The sequence below is a fragment of the Triturus cristatus genome, chromosome 12 (assembly GCF_964204655.1).
Source record: "Triturus cristatus chromosome 12, aTriCri1.1, whole genome shotgun sequence".
Taxonomy (NCBI): Eukaryota; Metazoa; Chordata; class Amphibia; order Caudata; family Salamandridae; genus Triturus; species Triturus cristatus.
In genome coordinates this window covers 404,604,442-404,626,534 of record NC_140595.1, presented here as the reverse complement: position 1 = coordinate 404,626,534, position 22,093 = coordinate 404,604,442, and the positions used below count along the sequence as shown (strand labels likewise).

The following is a 22,093-nucleotide window of genomic DNA, read 5'->3' as shown; positions in this document are numbered from 1 at the left end:
CACCACGTCCTCCACCACCACCACGTCCTCCACCACCACCACCACCACGTCCTCCACCACCACCACGTCCTCCACCACCACCACGTCCTCCACCACCACCACGTCCTCCACCACCACCACGTCCTCCACCACCACTACGTCCTCCACCACCACCACGTCCTCCACCACCACCACGTCCTCCATGGTGCTCCGTATTGTAAATAAGGCGAATTCATGGTGACGCAAGGATTTGGCATGTTGGCGCTGGGAAAGTGACGCATCTCTGCAGATGCGATACTTTCTTGTAAATCTGCCCCTTAATGCTCGCCACCTGTCCTGATGATTATCTCGACTGAATGAGATGGAAACGCCGTCGACCCACCTCAACTCCTCCTTTCATTATATAAAATACTTACAAGAGGAGGGTAGGATTTTGTCCTTTTATTTTAAAAATGTACGTTTTAATGTTTTTCACTCACTAGAGCACTTACATATCCCCTTTTTTGTGAGCACTGGATCATTAAAACTTTTTAAAATAATGAAAAAAAGTTGAAATGTTGCAATGAAAAAAATAATTGCATACAAGTCCTTTTATGATGTCCTGCACCATATTACCTTGCTAACTAAACTATTTGATTTGGATTCTAAATGTAATTCTGAGTAATATAAATAAAATAGACAAGTTTCAACGATAACTTGTATAGGACTCACTGTCCTCAGTGAGCCATTGTTTATCGCATAATTATGCATATATGGGCATTTATATAGCAGCATTTAATCAAGCAAACACACTTTACCAACCATTGTTTGTGTTTATATGAATTTTATATAGTGGATAGTCTTCAGGGCGGATCTCAGATCCCGTACCGAGACCTGGGAGTTGAAGCTGAAACTGCAACAGAGAAATTTCTTGAAGAATGCCCTCAGGATAGAACTTCTGATGAGGAACCATCTCTATCCAGGATTATGCTAGCACTCAAGACCCAAAGATTTGAAGCCCAGCAACACTACCAACAAGTCAGGGCTGATAACTCTGAAATCAAAAAGTCACTGGCCGAGGTTATTAGTAAAGTATCTCATTTAACTGTAGAGGTTTCTGATCTTCAAGATAGGGTGGCTGCAGTAGAGGAGGAAAACTGTCTTACTATGAAACAGGTTGGCATACATGAGTCGCAGCTGACCAGTGTCCAATTAAAACTGGAAGATCTTGAGAACTGCCGGAGGCGCATGAACTTGAGAATTTTCGGAATTCCGGAAGGCAGCGAAGGGACTGACCCACGAGCATTTATTGTCCGTCTTTTCCAAAAAGCATTTCCAGACTTAGAGGATTGGGACATGGATACTCAAATCCAAAGAGCACACAGGCTACCACTTTTTCTTTCACAAGATACTCAATCCAAAAGAAATTTTTGCTAGGCCTATCCTAGTTTTTTGGGGTCATTTTTTGTTACGGCAGGCCATCTTTTTTAAGGCTCGTCCAACAGTGCCTGTCAAAGTTGGCTCTTTTTCAATATTTGTACGCTCTGATCTTTCAAAACCTACTATGGATAGGCGGTGGCTTTTACGCCAACTTATGGACCCCCTTAAAGCTATTTGCTCTCAGGTCATACTACAGGAACCTGCTCGCCTGAAAGTTATTAAAGACGGCCATACTCATTTTTTCTTCACGGAGCAGGAGGCAAAAAAAGCTCTTCATAAATGGCAAACTGTAGTAACGGCCTGAGTTATGTTCTTTGGTTTTCTCACTTAACCTTGACGATGTCTGTTTGGTTGTATTTTATTTCACTTATATCCTCTAAGGTTAAAGAGATATCTTTCTTCTGTGGATAACATTTTTTTTTTGTTTTTGGTCTGGCTAGGGGGTTGGCGGGAGTGGGGGGGGGTCTCAGTTGGGAGGTGGGCGTTTGGTGTTCTCTTTTTGCTGTCAATTAGGACAGCTTAGTTTAAGGGTCGATTCCTTTCCATGGATACGGGGTGGAAGCTGCATTTGGGTGGGGTGGAAAGATTTCGCAGCTCGGGTAGGGAGAAGGGGGGGTTAAATAGTCACAGTACACTAAGTAAAATAATTAAAGTTTGGTTGCAAATTCATTATGTCAGTTTGTTTACAGATGGATCTAGTAATTGTGGAATCAAGATGAATTTATTTTATGTCAAGTAGTAAACTTAAAATTATGAGTTGGAATGTATGTGGACTGAACCAAGCTAATAAAATAAGACTGGTTGCGGAAGAGTTGAAGGTTTTCAAACCAGACATAATTGGCCTTGTGGAAACACATGTGGCTTATAAAGACAGAAATTATTTTAAACAACTTGGTTATGACTTAATCATCTGCACATCACAGGCGGTGTCTATTCGTGGGGTAGCATTAATGAAAGCTAAGCGTTCTCCGTTCAAAATTTTACGGACCTTGGCTGATCCAAATGGGAGATGGGTGATAGCTCAGATATTTGTTTCTAACCGTAAAATGACAATTTGTACAATATACGGCCCGAATAATGATTCTCCTGATATTTTTACTCTTCTTAGTTCGGAATTATTAGACTGGTCTGGGGACCTGGTGGTGATGGGCGATTTAAACTGTATAATGGATAAGAAAGTCGACACTACAAACACTAAAATTAGGAGTAGAATGAGTTGAGTGAGGTTAGCAATTTAAGACTTGCTTTACTTACACCAACTAGAGGATGCTTGGAGAGTGCTATATCCTATACAGCCAGGTTTTACCTATTTCTCATATCCGCATAAACATTACTCGCGGATAGATATGATATTTGTTAAATACAAGCTGTTGGAGAATTCTAGTATGGTTGTATGTCCTAAGATCACCTCGGATCATAACCCTATAATGCTTATATTAGCTTTGGGCAAGGTCGAGGGTGCTAAGATTAGAGACTTTTCATTTCCAAAGCATCTGCTTAACAACTCTGACTATATAATATTTATGCAAGATGCTCTTAAGGAATACCTTGCTAACAACCTACACTCTACATCTCTGGTAGTTGTGTGGGACTGCCTGAAGGCATATGTAAGGGGGGCCACACTACAATATATAGTTAAACAAAATCGGTCTCATTTTAATCTAATGGATAGTGATTACAGGAAATATACGGAGCTAGAACAGCAACACGCCCAATCTATTATTCTAAGAAACATTGAGGAACATCAAATATATTTACAGGTTATGGACTTGAGAGCAAAGCGTCGTAGAAGGCTTAAAGATAAAGTGGGTACTGACTTTATTAAGTTTAAAACACGGCAGTACGAGTACGGCGAACGGGTTGGACGGGTACTGGCATACCAGTTAGCAGACCAAAAAGCTAAGGTCTATATAAAAAAAGCTATTGGGCTTAATGGTAACATTTTCTCAAAACCGCAGGAGATTGTGGAACAATTTTGCTTATTCTATACTGAATTGTATAGAGAGGTAATAAGTCCTAATACACAGTTAGTTATTACTTACATACAGGAGAGTGATTTGCCTTTATTGGACTCATCTCAGATTTTAAGTCTAGAGAGAAACGCTGATCTTGCAGAGCTCAATCTCGCAATCGGGGCGTTGCCCGCAGGTAAAGCAGTTGGGGAAGATACTTTACCACTCGAATTTTATAAAGTATTCAGGGATCTTTTAGCTCCAATTCTGCTAACTTTGATTTATGGGATACTTATGGGTGGGGACTCGCCCCCCCCCCTTCCTGGAATAAGACTAATATTGTTGTATTTCCCAAAAAAGACAAGCCACCCGATAACCTTGGTTCATATAGACCTGTTTCTTTAATTAATTCAGATGCTAAAATATTCTCTAAACTTTTAGCATCTCGCCTTGCCCCTTTGATGCATCATTTAGTGTCTGAGGAACAATACGGCTTTATTCCTGGTAGGGACACTACTGCGCACATTAACACGGCTATAGTCGCATTTGACGTTGCAAATCAGCTGGATCAACAGATTGGGATGATCATGTTGGATGCCGAGAAGGCCTTCGACCGGGTGGCCTGGGGCCCCTTGTGGAGCACGATGGGCTCTTTCGGCCTCGGTCGGAGGTTTATCTCGGCTATTCAGAAACTTTATTACAAACCGACTGCCACGATCAAGAACAGCGGTCTTGCCTCGTCTGTGTTTAGTATCTCTCGTGGCACACGGCAAGGGTGTCCGCTCTCAGCTTTATTATTTGCATTATATATTGAGCCTTTTATTAAACACTTACTCCACAATACGTCTATACCACCAGTTGCTCTCAATGGTACTCTCCTGAAAGTTACCGCATACGCTGACGATATTGCTGTTTTCACCACAAACCCAGTAGAAACTATTTCTGAATTAACTCAAGAAGCGCAGCGATTTGGGTCCTTCTCTGGATACAAACTGAACTTGAACAAGACACAGTCTATCCTAAATTTTACATTGCCATATGCCCCATCTACATTAGGTATTACAACTTCGGCCAAGTACCTGGGGGTATGCCTTGGTGCCTGTACTGATGATATCTTTGACTTAAACCATACACCGCTCCTGAAAAAGGTCAATAATGATTTACGTAGGTGGCAAAAGCTCCCGCTGACTATTGTTGGGAGGTGTAATATAATAAAGATGAATATACTGCCTAAATTTCTCTACCTCTTTCGCGCCATTCCCTTAAGGATTCCGGTCTCTTTTTTTAAGCGTTTAGATAGTTACAAATAAAACTACTGACGGCGCTATCGGAGAGCAAGACGGGCGCTCAGATACATCAAGCTTTCCTTTAAGCAGGGAGGTTTTAAACTTCCAGACTTTAGAACTTATTTCTGGGCTGCCTTCATTAGCCGAATTCAATGTTTAATTAAAGGACCGGATGTGAGGAAACCTTGGCTGTCTTACCAGTTGGCAATTGGCTCAAATACGGGCTTCTTGCTTCAGTCTATGTCTGATCCCAACTATTATAAAAGAGTCCGATTTAAGACTATCCGACATACCTTTCATATTTGGCAAGACATTTGTAAAAAGTTTAATCTCCCAGATTTGCATGAATTTACTTATCTCTGGGATAATCCTAAGCTTCCCGATATTTTCTCGGACTCAGTTACGCAAGTTTGGCAACAACAGGGAATTACAATGATGGGGCAGCTTTATGATGAAAAAGGTTTTAAGTCATTTCAGTCATTACTAACGGAATATGGGCTTACGTATAATTCTTTTTTTAAATATCTACAAATTAGGAACTTCTTTATGCAAGGTAAAGGACTGCTGGCTCTCCCTCCAACAACAGAAGTTCTTCGTGTAATTTTCAAGAATGGTAATCGTGGTCTTATAGGGAGAGCTTATGGCTGTTTTATGGATGAATTTGATGATGATTTGCTTCAGGTTACAACTAAATTAAATACCTTGTTTGGTACAAAGGTGACTTCTGATGAGGTCTCAGATTCACTTGTTAGAATTAGTTCTTCTGTCACTTCAATCAATTTAAAACTACAACAGCACCGCATTTTATTTATGCTGTATTATACCCCAAAAGTGATTGCTAAATGGTCTACCTCAAGCAATTCTATTAAATCTTATTGCCCTAAGTGTAACGAATTTGCTGCAGACTTACGGCATATGTTTGTTACATGTCCCAAGCTTGCTGATTTTTGGTGTAGGATTGCCCAGGAACTGAGTAAGCTAACTGGTAAAACAACGGTATTATCAGAGAAGGAAATCTTACTGGGGTTATTATTGAATACAGGCAATGTCTCAAATTCTTTTGCGTCAATTTTTATGGCTTGTGCTCGTCTGACTATCGCTAGAGTATGGATAGAAAAATCTAGCCCCACTATTAATGAATTTTGGTTGCTATTGAGGGGGGTCTACGAAATGGAATTGGCATTGTCAAAGGCAAGGGGCCCGAGATCTTTGGTCAAATTTGGCCGGCTATGGTCCAGTCTAGAGTGGGATTAAAAAGTATTTTTCTCTTTCTTTAGTAATTATTGCTGAAACTTGATTTGGTCATGATCTGATATGATAATTATTTTGCATATATCCATCTGTACCTACTTATTCATTGTAATTGTATTTAATGTAATCTAAAAATGCCCTTTTTGAATTGGTTTTTTCTTGCTTGTAGAAGATAAAATGATATTTTCTTTTTTCTTATGTGACTGACTAATAAAGTTAAATATGAATAAAAAAAAAAAAACTAGAACTTCTAAAAAAAAAAAAAACAATTTTAACTTAATTACAATTAATTAACAAGCATTGGCATAGTCAATAGGTCTCGGTTTTGGGAACTTATAAGTATTTAATTATGCAGCACAATATCCTTGGTGCAACAACATCAACTGTTGCATTGCTAAACACTTATAAGGTCCCAAAGGCGAGACCTATTGGCTATGCCAATGCTTGTTCTTTGTGTATCTGGTATAGAGCAATTCATATGGTAAAATTAAAGAGAGAAAAATGGGTATCAAAGAAATCTATGTATGTCTGAAATAGACACTACATACAGAGTGAACAGTGGTTATTTGTACAACTCTTAATTTGTTGGTACCCATACTACCATGCGATTCAGAGGGCATTCATCAAAATGTCTTCGTTCTTACACTTTGCCTTACATTTGAAAGGCACAAATGCAGAGAAAAGAAATTGGTTGTAACAAATATTCTACTATTCTGTATTTCCACATGTCTCCTGATACAAAAGTACCTCACTTGTGTGAGTAGGCCCAGTGCCTGCGACAGTAAAGGGCCCTAAACACAGCATGGGGGCAATACATCACATTTTTTCCCACTGAAAACTGAGCATTTTTTAGGGCTAGCCTAGGTAGCATGCATGCGCTGCTTCGAGACATGTGGTTTTCCTTCTATGGCCTTTCTCCAGGCCCAGCGCTTCTCACTGGTTGTTATTCAACCAGGATTAACGTTTTCGCTTGAAAGCACTGCATATACTCTCGTAGTCGCATTAATGCACCTTCAATTTTCAAAGTAGCAAACCATTATAAAATAAAACCTAAGTGAAATTGTTTTAACCCAATCATTAGAAATATGCAGATCTTTACGAACAAAAACCCCTGCTCCACGTCGAAATACCAGATAACACCTAAGCCCTCTGACCCGTTTCCCATATGCTCCTGGAAAATGTCAAATGTATAAATTATTTACTATATACAGACCAAATTCACTAACTTAATTACATGAACGGGTAAAGTTCTGAACACCGGGGGGCGCTAGAGGGAGCACGGCAAGATGGCCGCACTGTAGTGCAGCTCCGCCGGCCGCCTTCACTATCCTGTTAATATGCTGATCCCTATTTGCCATCCGAGTCCTATGTTGAGCGGCAGCACATCTAGCATCATTGTGCGACGATATGGTGCTAGCTGACTGCACTGGGGGAAACTGTGTGTCCCTATTTGCCTTATGAACTGGTCTCTACACGTGGGCCCCGGGGCAGCATAGCGGCGACGTGAATAGCGGCGCCTGGGACTGAAGCTTGAAGTACGCACTATAAGAGACCCTGCCCTTTACATTGCACCGATCCTGTGCATATGGAGCTGTGAAATCGATCTGCGCTCAACGGCGATCTCATCGCTTGTGTGGCAGAAGACGGTGAGATGCGCGCAGGGCCGAGCTGCGTTTGCTGCCTTAACCTGCGGCCTACGTGAATGAGGGAATCTTAAACCTGGCCTTCTGAGACCGGATAGCGGCGTGTCTACCTGGTCCTACCTGCTAGTGGGTGGCGGCGCCTGGTGACCTGCTGGACATCGCTGCGGGGGATCGTGGGCTGCACGGTTGGTGTGTAAGCTTCCGGCGAGGGCGTGTCACGGAGCCAGGGCGTCTCACCTGCCGGCTGGTGGGACCCCTTCCCCATGGCTCTTGAGCGCCTGATGGGACTCTCGCTGATTGGATGCCTCTTGCGCTAATCGAGCGCTGTTTCAACAGTGAGCAGGGGTGCGATCCTCAGCTTCCTGAGATCTAGCTCATATACAGTGAGTACCTGGGAGCTGCGTGTGTGGTTTGTTCCTGGAATTTAATTACCCGGCCCGGTGTGCTCGACCCCCCCTTCCTATTGTGCAAGGACTACTCACCCATGAGACGGCTGGATGATTGCTGCCCTCTGCATTGTGTGATAATACTGCATGGCGACTCCATTTCGGGATCCACGGGCCTGCATGGTGCTTGATGGAACACACTGCATAGCCCATGTCTGCTGCTTGCCTGGGCCACGCGTGGCTGCGCGAAGATTGCGCTGATATTGCCGCACTGAACACTTGGGCGACGATATGGTGGTCCATGTGGGCTATCCCCGCTATTGAAGTGTGTGCACTCGTAGCGTGCCAAAACTCTCTCTGGTCACCTGCGACTCGGGAACGGACGACACACAACACACTGCGTTACAGGTATCTGGGGGTTGTGGGGCTCTGTCACACTACATTCACGCCAGGCCACTGTGATTGAGACGCCGTGGGTAAGCCAGATAAAGGTCAACCGTGCCTCACCTTTGAATTGCAGAAAACTAATAAGCAGGGGCAGACTACGGCGTCTGACTCAGAGCTTGACACCACCGGTGCACCGTCAACGACACTGGAAAAAACATTAACTGCCATTCAAGTCAGCTTGCAATCTATAGACAACAAAATTGCGGCCCTTAATGGTCGAATGGACACCATATCTGCTAAACTGGATGGACATGCTGTTTGTATTGGCGAGGCTGAGCAGTGCATTTCCACCACTGAAGATGGGCTGCAGCAAGTCGCTTCTAAGGTTTCTGACATGGAACGGGTTCTGGCGGTCATCCAAGCCAAGAATGAGGATTTCGAAGCGCGCTCAAGGCGCACTAAGGTGCGCATACTAGGGCTGCCAGAATCCACAAATGTGGGAAACTCGGAAACCTACATCGAAACTATGTTCCACGAAATTTGTGGCGTTGACAATTTGACTGATCTGCTCATTGTGGAGAGAGCTCCTTGGCATCTCGTCCACCTCCAGGTACCCCGCCGAGGCCGCTTATTGCACGTTTGCTAAATTACAGAGACAAGGACTTACGCATTTCCCGCCAAAAAGGCTCCATATCTTATCAGGGTAATACACTATCCTTTTACCCGGACTTAACAGCCACTGTTCAGGCAGTGCGGAAGGAATTCCAAACTGTGAAAAAGCTCCTAATGAACGAAAACATCCAATATGCCATGCTTTACCCAGCCCGCCTTCGGATAGGCATAGACGATAAGGCCAAGATTTTCAACAGCCCTAAGCGGGCCATGAAGTTTGCCAAATCACTCTGTCGCAAGAAACATATCCCTCCAGATACATCAGATAATGAGGACTGAAACTGGTAAGAAGCTTGAGTAAGGCGGACGACATTCAGGGCTTGCAACTTACTGATTCATCTCACCCAGAAGTTGTATGGGGAAGACTCTGCCATGGGGGGGCCAGGGTCTCCAGCAACAGAAGGGGGAGATACAGGGCAAAATAGGAAGTTCTCTAAAGAGCCCCAAACCAGTTCCCAGGGTAAGGATTCACAGCCCCCTAGTGAAAAGAAGGTGGTTTTCCTGACAATGAAGTCTGGGGGGACAGGGCCCCTGAAGTGTTTTGAGCGTGGTCAGAAAGGGTACTTCAAGGGGGACTCCAAGTGTCCCAATCAGGCACAGCCCCCCACTGGTGCATAGTCACTGGGGACGACCAGCGTAGCGCTTGGGAAGGAGTTGGGACCAAATGGGAGTGGAGAAGCAGCTGAGATGGCCCTTGTCTCACTAGGGGACAGTCAGATGGTCCAGAGAACCCTCATGCCAGATAACACAAAGAAATACAGGCAGTGGGTGACCATTAATGGACAGAGGGTAGAGGCTCTGAGAGACACAGTTGCCAGCGGGACTACTGTCAGATGTCACCTGGTGTCTGAAGAGCAAGTGGTCCCTGGACTGCTTCATCAAGTAGTTGCAGTAGACAACAGTGAGCCCCATTGTAAGGTGGTGCAGGATCCCTTACAGAGTGGGGGTTCTGGTTCCTTGAAAGTAGCTTTGAGCCCATCCATGCCTGTGGATTGTCTGATGGGAAACGACCTGAACACACCGTTTGGAGGGAGGTAGAATACAGGTCCCACGTGGAGATGTTGGGATTGCCCGAGTGGACACATGAGACAACACAGTCCATGGCAACAGGTTCATCTTTGTCTTGGAGGACCATGCCACCCGGTCCCCAAAAACTATCCCTCGGAGGATGATGATGGCGCTCATCATGGCCCAGGCATTGATGGGGTTCTTTATCCACATGGGCTTCCCCAAGGAGGTGGCAGCTGACCAGGGTACCATCTACATGTCCCTTGTTTTATCACTGAATCGCCGCTGCCTGCCCCGAAGCGTGGTTCCCGCTTGACGCATCAACCACGGCTTTCACCACAGGCCCCAGCTTGCCATCACAGCAGGTCAGAAAAATCGCTGCCCCGCTCAGACGCAGCGCCTGCGAAATTGACAACGCCCGCTTCGCCACTGCCGCATCGATGACGTGTGTCTGGATTTTCAACGCATGGTCCCTGGGCGCCGATTCTTCATCAACACCGCACCGCAGTAAGCCATTAAGGCCGTGAGTCCGGAAACTGATGCATCACCTCCCCTGCCAGTACAGAACCGACACATCACCCACCCTTCCTAGCAGTAAGCACCTGAAGCATCACCTCCCCTGCCAGTAAGGAACCGAAGCATCACCTCCCCTGTATAGTAAGGAAAAGATGAGCGCTTTGTTTTCTTCAGCGCCTCACCTTCCCTGACACATCTAAGCTACTTTGTGCTAAAACAAATGCATCCATTGATTTCTAAGGACTCAACTTGCTTAACCTTTAATTTTCTTAACTGGTGTGGACTAATTTTGTAGTTTTTGCACTGTGTTACTGTGTGCGTGTGTACAAATAATTAACACATTGCCTCAGAGATAAGCATGACTGCTTGTGCGGGGTGAGCAGGGGTTACCTTACCCTGACTAGAGTGAGCGTCCATACTTGGACAGGGTGCAAACCACTGCCAACTAGAGAGCCCATTTCTCACAACTAGGATCAGATGCAAATGGCCATCCTTTTTGGGAACCAGGAATAATGGAGATTAGTGCCCCTGCCAAATTTCCTGCTCCGAAACAATAGTCCACAGCTTTCTGCAGCATGACTGGCCCTCATACTACAAAATCCACAGATGGTCTTCTAAGTGAAGAACTGGGATGGCGAGACCAAGGGGAGAGGCTGCAGGTAAGGTAGGGCATTTCCCATTCTACAATCTGAAGGACCCTCTAGTCCAAGGTTATGGTCTTCTAGGCTTGTAGAAAGCCTAGAAGACCATAACCTAGGAGGCATTAAAGGAATAAAGGGCCTAGCCACCTGACAAGAATATCTTCTTCCCATGGCTTCTAGTATTTCTGATGCTCTGTCAAGAGGGTGAGCAACAAACGCTCCTGGATTTTGTTTTGCACTGAAGGAGACCTGCACAACTATTGTTTCTGGTGAGGGATGAACTGTCAGAAAATGTGGAAAACGTCGAGCTAGTCTCTATTGCTTGAGCACAAACACCATTTACTGTTGGGATGAATATGTGGGCTTCTCCCACGCTTCCCTCACTGGTTCCATAAGCAATTGTTAAAAAGGTAGTAGAGGCTTAGGCGTGGTGGAGGCAGGTCCCAGAAACACAATAAGTATATTCATACTGAATTGTACTGAACAAAGGAACAAACTCAAAACCTTCATCTGCCTTCCTGAGGATAACTTTTGCAGGGGCTGGTATGATGACTGAAGATTAATGTTAATGTCTGGTGAAATGTCGAACCCACTAGTATTTTGGAAAGCTAGATAGGCTGCTGCATCTGAAAAAGTGGTTGGTATTAAAGTCCCAGCCGCACTGCCAGCCTCGATTTCATGTGGCAACCCCTCAGGCATTTGCATCAGATCAGACTCCGACTCGAATAAGTAGCGAATGTACACATGTATGCATGTACATAACATTTCTATAGTGCAAACCTAGCCAAAAGGAAGTGCAGCGCAGTCACGGTCAAAGACAAGCATAAACTCAAAAGTGATAGAAGAGGACGTTGGATTTTGGATGACTAATGCATTGTTATTTAATATTCTTTAAAGAGCGGAGTCTTTAACTTTTGCCCAAATTGCAACATCATTGGGGTGGCCGTCAAGGATATAGAGAGGTTGTTCCAGCTCTTGGATACATAAGACTTAAAAAAAAACTGCTGCTTATTCCTCTTTTTTACCCTTCTCAATCTGCAATCTGATGGTGTCCAAGCTGCAGTTGTGCAGACAACCACCACAAACGAGGCGCTTGCATACAAGATAAGCGGGGTACTGATCACAATGACTGTTAATTATGCTGCTGGTTTTGAAGATGGTGAAGGCCAGATAGAAGACACAATGGAGTTCTGTGAAGGTGGAGTTTATGTCATCCTAGGAGGCACTAAAGGAATAAAGGGCTTGGCCACCTGATGAGAATATCTTCTTCCCAATAGCTTATAGTATTTCTGATGCTCGGTCAGCAGGGCGAGCAAGAAAAGCTCCTGGATTTTGTTGTGCACAATAAGAGACCTGCATAACCACAGTTTCTGGTGAGAGATAAATGATCAGGAAATGTAGATCAGGTGGGGCTAGTCTTTCGTCGGACCACAACACCATTTAATGTTGTGGTTAATATGTGGGCTTCTCCCACGCTTCCCAGTCTGATGGTGTCCTAGCTGCAGTTGTGCCGACAACAACAACAAATGAGGAGCTTGTATGCAAGATAAGAGGGGCACTGATCATGAGGACTTTGTAAATAATGCCGCTAGTTTTGAAGATGGCGAAGGCCAGAAAGAGGAGCCAATGGAGTTCCACAGAGGTGGGGTTGATGTGATCATAATTCTTAAGGCCCTAGATTAAACATGCTGCAGAATGTGGGGGGTGCCTGTAGGGTGTGCCAGTGTGGAGTCTAGGAGGCCATTCAGTAGGGCATTATCACCATCCAGATGCTTGAGTTCAAAGTCTTGAATAACAGTTGTGATGTCGGTTTCTGGAAGAAACAGCCTGAATTTCTTTAGAAGAGACAGCTGGTACCAGGCAGCCTTTGTTTATTGACAATGTGTTCCTTGAGGGTGAGATTGGTGTCCAGGGTGAATCCAAGTGACTTGGCAATGAAGGAACAGTGGGGTTTGAAGACAAAGGGTCATGTCATTGAGCCAGAGTTGCACTGTTCTTGGCAAATAACAGGAATTTGGTCTTGGTTGGGCTGAACTTCATGTAGGCACTGGATATTCCGGTCTGGCTAATGTGCAGTGTTTGAGGCGTTAGATGTCTAGAGCAGAGGAAACTTTCAAGTAGTTCATGGTCTGTCAGTAGTGCTGAAAGGATGAAGCATGTTCTTCACCCAATCTCTTTTTCTCCAGGACCCATGGTCTTTTCTTCCAGACCACAGAAGGATATAAGCAGAATCTGATGGTCCCTTGGACAAATGAGGAGCTGGTAGCTTTGAAATCTGCACCAAAGCTGGAGGCTGGAGTTGGTAGTGGTGCAAGCGAAGGTCATACTGAGGAATACAGCCAGCACCTGAGGTGTTCTTAGAGGAATGAAACGGAGCTCATTGCCAAAGGATGACCACCTATATGTGGAGTGCGAAGCGAAGATCTAAAAAGGTCCCATGGGGCTCTGAGACACACCAGAGACTTCTGCAGCACAGTGGTACATTACCATCATTGCAAGGCTGGCTGGGCCCCTTTCATCGGGAATGTCTGAAAGCCTGGAGTTGGGGCCACAGGATGCATCAGCAGCTACTGAACTGGTAAAAGCGCCAGAGCTGGCATCAGGTTGAACAGCCTGAGGCTATTTGATCTTGGACATCAAACAACACTAAGGGGGCTCACCTACATGCCTCATTGTCTTACGTTTTTGTAGCTTTTCCCTGGATGACTTGGAGTAAGGTGATGAGCAGATAGGGGTCTTATTTGTGATGTAGATGGTGAATGACGTACAGTCTGATAGTCATCACAGGTATGGGCCGTAAAGAGATAATCCTCATATTCCCTGATGGGCTTGAGGTTCATACTCTGGTGTTGGTCGCATAATCTTGAATCATGCTGTAAATCCAGGCATCACAGTTATGGGCATCTGTTCATCACAATTGTAACAGGGCTTAAATCTTGAGCACTTGGGAGGTGACATCTCTGAAGCACTACACACAGGTAATTTTGAGAATTTGCAGAGGAGAGGTCCAAGTAGAGAAACTGACAATCCACTCCTAGGTCACGTAAAAAAAAAAGGGCGCTTCCGTAGGTGCACTGGAGTGGGAGAAGTACAGGAACCAAATACCAGGTCCTGTCTCAGAGGATACTCAACATATGAGGAATCTGCAGGTAGAAGTATCCATCAAAAGGACCCTTTTTTAGGTCTCGCCTGACCCAGCGCATGCGCTGGTCTGGCAAGACTTATTGAGAGGGCTCCAAAAAGTGCTACCAGGCCAGCCTAGAGCTACAGGGCATGTGCGCAGGCACGCGTGGCGCGCTTTACCGCGATTACCGTCACTTTCGCGGCCGCTTTGATGAGTGATCGTGATCGCTGTTGCATGGCTAAACACTTATAAGGTCCCAAAGGCGAGACCTATTGGCTATGCCAATGCTGGTCTTCATGGTTATCAATTTGCTGGGTAAGCATTATAGTTTGAACTAATTCCAGCTTGGACATACTTTGACTTCTTTTCTTTACAACAATTTCTACGGTCTTTCTGAAGTTGCCTACTGGAGACTGTACCTGGTGCATTGTCCTGGGTGTGTTTGTGAGTCTTCACCACTCGCCAGCACCAGACTTCATTTCTTGAAATGCCAACGAGGTATGTTGAGCTTTTAAACTTGCCGGAAAAGATACATTTCTTACCTGGTGGTGTCAGTGTTTCCCAGGTGTAGCCTTTGTCCAGTTTTTAGTTTTCAGAGCTAGCGTGATATTTTCGGTAGTGGGAAGGTGACCAAGCTTAGTTGATTTTTTTAGCAAAAGCTCCCTTAGGACGTTCAGTCTGCACTGTTTGTCATTAACTGCCTGCTGTCATTTGCCTTCAATACTCTATTTTCTCCTTTTGGCACTTTCCCACACAAGCTACAAAAGCTTATTCACAGTTGGAGGTGATGGTGTTTTGTGTGGGCTGTAATGACTGATTAACAACAACGGTATTGTGTTCTTTACCCAGCAAGTCATTGTGTGGCATTTGCCTTTTTATCATATCTCCAACAAATACCAAGTAGTTTTTGAAAAGTTCCACTGAATTAGCTGCAGTCGTTGAAGAATTTTGCTTGCTCACATCTACGAGGTTCGGCTCTTGGTTTTTCATTCTTTGGCAGGAGATTTGTGTGGTTAATTGGAGTCTATGGCCCAAGTGCACATTCTATAAAGAGAGACTTTTTCAGGGGTGGGGTTTTGCTAAAGTTGTTGAGTTGGCTAAAATAGTTGGGATGTGCAACCTTGCCTGCCTTGTGTTAGTGGTCCTTAGCAGGTATATGCAAGTGAAGAGGCTTGAGATACGGGTGGAGACTGGGCAGGTGCGGTCTCCTTTGCCTCCTTCGTCAGCTTCAATGACTGATGAGCTACCTGATAGCTATAGAGGAGATGGGCTGTGGACTTCCCCCTTGGCCGTCACCTACCCAGCCGGACTTTGGGCAGACTCTCCTTCGTCTCTCCATCCTATCTACCTCCTACCCCTTTACCCTTCTAAACTCCATTTATTTTGTCTTCTATGCTCTTGAAATCTTTTCCTAGTAACTGATGTAACTTGTAACTGATGTAACTTTGTAATTTTGTTGAACCTTATGTAAAGCACTCTGATACCTCCGGGTCTAGCCAGCGCTATATAAAACTCCAATAAAAAAAATAAATGCCTTAGGAACATCAGGATCAGGATCAGACTCTGGGTACAGGACGTGCCTGAGTTATTAGAGATCTTAGAGATCAGTAAAGTGGCTCCAAGTTAGCATCCTCGAGTGAGTTTAATTACATGGCTCTGCCACCTCCACTATTGAATTGAATTGAATTGAATGTAGATTTGTAAAGCGCGATTGCTGCCCAAGGGCGTCCAAGCGCTAGGTGTACAGATGTGATCAGTGAGGAGGTGATCGGGCTCAGGGAGACTGTGTGAACAATAAGGTCTTCAATTGTTTACGAAACGATAGCAGGTCAGGGTCGGAGCGAAGTAGTAGAGGAAGAGAATTCCATAGCTTGGAGGCATTTAGGGAAAACATCCTACCTCCGGTTCTGGCTCTCTTAACTTTAGGTATTGAGGCCAGAAAGCCCTCCGTAGATCGGAGCTTCCTGCTAGGGTGGTAATGGGTGACTAGACTGTTGCTGATCGCTGGGCTCTTATTCCAGAAGGCTTGGTGGGAGATACATAATGCCTTAAATGCAACTCTCTGTTTCACCGGGAGCCAATGTAGTTTTTTTAATCCGAGTCTGATTGACTGTCTGCGTGGAATCTGAAGCAAGGTTCTAGCTGCTCAGTTCTGTACCAGTTGAAGCTTCCGCAAGGTAGACTCAGGGGAGCCCAAGTAAAGGGCGTTATTGAAGTCTAACCGGGATTGAAGCAGACCCTGTATTGCTACTTGTTTCGCTTCCATTGGCAGGAGGGGCAGGACTTTCCTCACTGTTCTAAGTAAGCCAAAGCACGTGGCAGACAGCTTGGTGGCTTGGGTGGTGAACGAGAGATTTTTGTCTAACCAGACTCCCAGGCTTTTTACATTTTCCTTCGGGGTTGGAGGAGGACCTAGACAGGACGGCCAGAGGGAGCTAAAAGGCACTGGTGAAGGTGGGCCCAGGAGCATAAGCTCTGTTTTGTCTCCGTTGAGTTTTAAGGAGGAGGCTGTCATCCATTCCTTAACATTCTGTAGGCATTTCATAAGGCCTGTTGTTATGTGCCTGTTACCCTCCTGCGCTAGAGACACCACTAGCTGGGTGTCATCTGCGTATGATATGATCTTGATACCGAACGGTTGGACGACCCCAGCCAGCGGCTTCATGTATACGTTGAACAACGCAGGGCTCAGAGAGGACCCTTGTGGCACACCGCAGCTCAGTGATTTGCTGGTTGACACTGTGTCACCATCAAAGATTTGAAATGTTCTGTTGCTCAAAAAGGAATTGAGCCACCTAAGTGCATTTCCTGTTATTCCGATCTTCGATAAACGGTTCAGCAGAGTGGAATAGCTGACCGTGTCGAATGCCGCACTTAGGTCAAGGAGGATCACTGCCACTGAACCACCTTGATCCAGTATCCTCCGCGACTCTTCGATAACCGCTAACAGTGCGGTTTCGGTTCCATGCCTAGGTCTAAACCCTGTCTGAGAAACATCCAGTAACGAGTGATTTTCAAGAAATTTTATTAACTGGATGTTTATATGTTTCTCAAGAATTTTGCTTGCCCAGGGGAGCAGAGAAATTGGGTGGTAATTGGCGTGATCTTCCGGGTCTAAATTGGGCTTTTTAAGCAGAGCCCGTACCATAGCTCTCTTCCATCCTATGGGCACAGTACATGATAAAATGGAGGAGTTTAGTAGCTCCAATACCACGGGTAGGGTGACCTGGCTAGCCTGCATCATAACATCTGGTGGAGCTGGGTCGAGTGGGGAGCCAGATTTGATTTGCCGAGCCAGAAGGTTAAGGGTATCCAGATCTAAGGGAAGAAAATGTTCTAGGGTAGGTTGGTCTGGGAGAGTTCTGTGTTTCAGTGGTGCCTGGATATTTGTTATTGGGGTTGTATCTACTGTTGGAAAGGAGGAGTAGATCTTAGTAACCTTTTTATGGAAGAAGTCCGCTAGCTCATTACATTGTGCTTGTGTTTTAGCTAAGGATAGAGCTGAGTTATTCACTTTTGTTAGGTTTTTTACCAAGTGGAAGATTTCCTTTGGTTTGGATTTAGCTTCCATAATTTTAGCCGAAAAATAGGTGGTTTGCGCTGTCCTAATCTCGTCTTTATAAGCCTTTATTGCCTCCTTGTATTGGGACTTTTTCTCAGGTAGAAAGTCTAGGCGCCATGCTCTCTCATGTTTCCTACATAAACGTTTTTTTGCTCTTAAGATATCTGAGAACCAAGGAGCTGATTTGTGCAGTCTTTTCGGTATGGATTTCTGAAAGGGTAGGGTGGCGTCCAAAGATTTTTTGATCCAACCCTCATATTCCTGGTTTGCTATGTTGGGGTCTGTGGACTGAGGTGGGCAAGTGGATTCTAAGTTGCTTATCCAAGCCTTGGTGGGTAATTTCGCCCAGTTCCTTGTGACTTTGGGTTGGGGGGTGGACCGAGGGGCTTTATCGGTAAACCAGGTGAAAGGTATTAAGTAGTGATCAGTCCAGGGCAGAGCAGTGGGTTGACTGACCCGCAGCTCCGTGCAATTGCTAAAGATCGGGTCTAGAAGGTGGCCCTTTTCATGGGTCGGGGCTGAGACATGCTGAATCAATTGCAATGCTGCTAGGTCATCTGTTAGTTCCAAAGCAGTGTGGTCTGTAGGGCTATCAAAGTGAAAATTAAGGTCTCCCAGAAGAGTATGGTTGGCTGTTGACATAATACGTTCGGCTATAATGTTCGGGAGAAGTCTATGGAACATTTTTGCCGGCTCTGGGGGGCGATATATCAGGGTGCCTGAGAAGGAGATATTTGAGGAGAAGTCGATAGTAAATGCAAGACTTTCACACTCAGGAATTGCTTAGGAGGTAGTACGACAACGATACTGACCCTTTAGTATGATAGCCAGGCCTCCTCCTCTCCCTTCCGACCGATCTAGCCTATGGATTTGATAGCCAGGGGGTAAAGCTGTGACTAGGTACGGCTCAAAGTGGGAGGTGAGCAATGTCTCCGTCAGGAAGATGGCGTCCGGTTTCCGTTCTTCTAACAGCAAGGCAATTTCCGTGCAGTGTATCGGAAGGGACCTACAGTTCAACAGAAACATACAAAATTTCTGGGTTGTGTCTGCGGAGATTTTGGTGTTGAGGGGGTGTTTACAGGACGGGCAGCGAGTTCATCAGGTGGGAATCTGTGGGTGCAGCGTATCACCGCTACAGTTCCGATACTGTGGAGTTTCGATGGACTGTAGGTCCTTACCTGGGTGATATGGAGACCAGGGTTTATGGCCCCGGGTCCCGTATGGTCGCGGACGGGCGCAGACGGGCTTGCCCTTGGCGCGCCTTCGGCGCGTCAGCGGCGCGTCCGCTGCGCGATCGTTGATAACACATCACTTATGGTGAGTAGGAGGGGGCGTGGCCGAGCGTCGGTGGGCGTGTCCAGGAGCGAGGGGCTTCCCTGGGATGGCGCCAACACCGCGGAATGCAAGATTCAACTGTTTCAGGTACACGTTATCACAAATAAGGTTAAAACACTTTAAAATGTTAAAACTAATCACCCGCTCCCGGCTTCCTCCTCAGGAGCCCTATCTGTCACCAATACGCGCTGTGCAGCGGCGCGAATTAAATAGTGTGGGAGGGGGCGTGGCCGAGCGTCGGTGGGCGTGTCCAGGAGCGAGGGGCTTCCCTGGGATGGCGCCAACACCGCGGAATGCAGGATTCAACTGTTTCAGGTACACGTTATCACAAATAAGGTTAAAACACTTTAAAATGTTAAAACTAATCACCCGCTCCCGGCTTCCGCCTCAGGAGCACTATCTGTCACTATCAGCGATTAAGCTGCATGCTCAGATGTAGGCTCAGTTGAAGGCCTTAAGGAATCCCATTCAAAGACCCAAAAAGGAATCCCATTAAAACTCTTTCCACCTCTTCATCTTGCTTCTTGTCCTCATTTGTAATTCCCATTTGCCCTTGTTCTCCCAATTAGCTGATGTTTTCTCATAATTGCTGAAATCCTACCCCACCAAAAACAAAGTTGACAAGTTGCATAGTTGACAGATATCAGAGGAGAAAAGACAAACACAACGGACAAGGAGTAGCAAAAGCAGATAGCAGCAAGTATTTGACATTAAATTCAGATGTGGGCTTAGCAAGCATTAGCCAGCTACGCAAGTGTAGAGGGAGAAAGGAAGAGCACTACTCCCGCCTGCTGCCTTCTGTTTGCTATAGTTTGCCAGAACTCTTGAGGGTAAGTAGCCTCATCAGGAGGTATGCACTCTACTCACTACGCCACTCCTAGACCAAGGTCAGAGACAAACAGTCCCAAAGTCAAGGTCAAGAGGCCGGTTTCATCTATTCACCCAAGATCGGAAACACCATCCCTGTATCCATTAGAGCGGCCAGAAAGCTGTTCCAATTTAGGAAAGTGATATAGGTGTCCCTCTTTAAAGAGGATTACATCACAATGCATTAACAGTCTATAAACCAACTACCTCTCCCATCACTCTGAGTTTATTCTGTACTTTGACCATGTACAGAGCTCTGCTGCCTTTTGCCTTGGTTCACTAAATATAAACACCAAATAAATAAAATACAAACATCTTTGAGTTCATCTTACTACAAGTAACACCACAATACACTTATCATTCTATGCCGGTACTGATCTGATTACATTGTGCATGACACGCAAGATCTGTAAAGGTAAGACCCGGGTAAACGGCAAGAGCCATTTGCTGAAATATAATATACCTAGCCTTAGCACTCAAATATTCCTTATGCAGTCAGAGGTTGGAGACTAAGCACAACTCAAATTTCCACCCCTACATGCCAGTGTTGGCACCTTATGTAAATCTCACTGGCCTCCAAAGTGTTCATGCAGAGGATGTGCGCCTATCGGTCATCTGCTCGGCACGCTCTTTCTGGGGCCTCTGATGGCCTTTTAGAAAGGTCCAGATCAAGATCTGCACAGTGGTCTCTGGTATCAGGAGGATGCAGGCCAGATCGCAGGTTGTATGGCAAGACAGTTCTCTATACACACACACCCCCACCATGAGCTGCTGTAAGGAGGGTAGAGCATTAAGCAAAACCAAGAACCGTTTGTTGTGCCCAACTTTCCATCTCCTGCTGTCAATCTAGGTACCTAGTGCAGGATTCTGAACCCAGATCTCAGTCCTGATCTGTATAGGATGTTGGTACAATAATAAATGTCTTGGATGATGTCTTGGTTGCCAATGAAACTAGCTAAATTGAGACTACTGGATTCTTGTGCCTGTTAGCCTTGACCTGCTGGTTTGCTTCAGCCCTTAACGCCCATCCCATCTGCTATATTGTGCAGGAGAACTACAAATTTAATTGGCCTCTGGCCTGGGTATTATTGCTACCTTATTAACTACAAAACAATAACCAAGAAATTCTTCATGCCACAACCATGTTAATCTTCCTGATATTACACATTTAATACCAACAGTACATCATAGTAAGTAATTAAGGAAACAAAGTTATTTACTGTATTGGTCATGTCAAGTATGAATAATAAAATATTACTTCTAACCATCTCATGAAAACTAGAAACAGAAAAAAAGACGTATGAATATTACAAACCCTTTTTGGTTCCATAGTATGAGAGAAATATATAGTTGGTATCAGTTGATCAGCATCATTCTCATCATCACCATCACCACCACCACCAATAAGGTAAGGAAGTGTGCCGTTAGCTTGCCCATGAAACACCATGGATTCACATTCACTTATCTGAATGTTGCCCTGAGTTAGATATTTGTCCATTTCCTTTGTCGTATCCAGATTTGTTGTTGTTTTCGTTTCCACTTCAGAATCAATCACATCTTCACTGGTAGCTTCAGATATACTATCATAACAAAAGCAGGACAAAAAAGTAAAACAAGATTGAAGTAAAATTTAACAAAACGTTTTACTTCTTAAATGCACAGGTCACAAACAGTTGAAAGTTCTAAACAATGGCTCCTGAAGACCACCATCTAATCTGTTCTTTACCCATTATGCAATAGTATGAATATGTTACAGTTGTTGTTACTTCTCCTTTTGGTCTGTCTATTGTTATCAACTGGTTGCTCATTTTGCTCCCTGGGGTTTCAAATTAAATCGAGACCCTTTAAGAATTTCTTTGCTGCATCTAATGCACTCACACAGACAGTCAGAAGAGACTCTGTGACCTCTTGCACTAATCTAAATATGTATAACAGAACTTTAGGTTAAAATGGTGTAGATGTGATCTACCCTCAAAATAATTCCTCTTTTTCACCACCACTCATGGTCCTTCCAACACTTACTACTAAAACATACAAAGATCTCAGCACTGAAAAAAATTAAATC

At 44.9% G+C, this 22,093-nt stretch overlaps 1 protein-coding gene across 3 annotated transcripts in view; it reads right to left on the bottom strand.

The window, feature by feature from the left end:
* URI1 (URI1 prefoldin like chaperone) overlaps positions 1-22,093 on the bottom strand; it is a 364,636-nt gene that overhangs the window by 89,985 nt on the left and 252,558 nt on the right. For all 3 annotated transcript variants that reach the window (XM_085638966.1, XM_085638965.1, XM_085638967.1), the window contains one exon: positions 21,344-21,608. In XM_085638966.1, the coding sequence (XP_085495092.1) occupies positions 21,344-21,608 (265 nt within the window). The remainder of the gene's footprint in view (positions 1-21,343; positions 21,609-22,093) is intronic.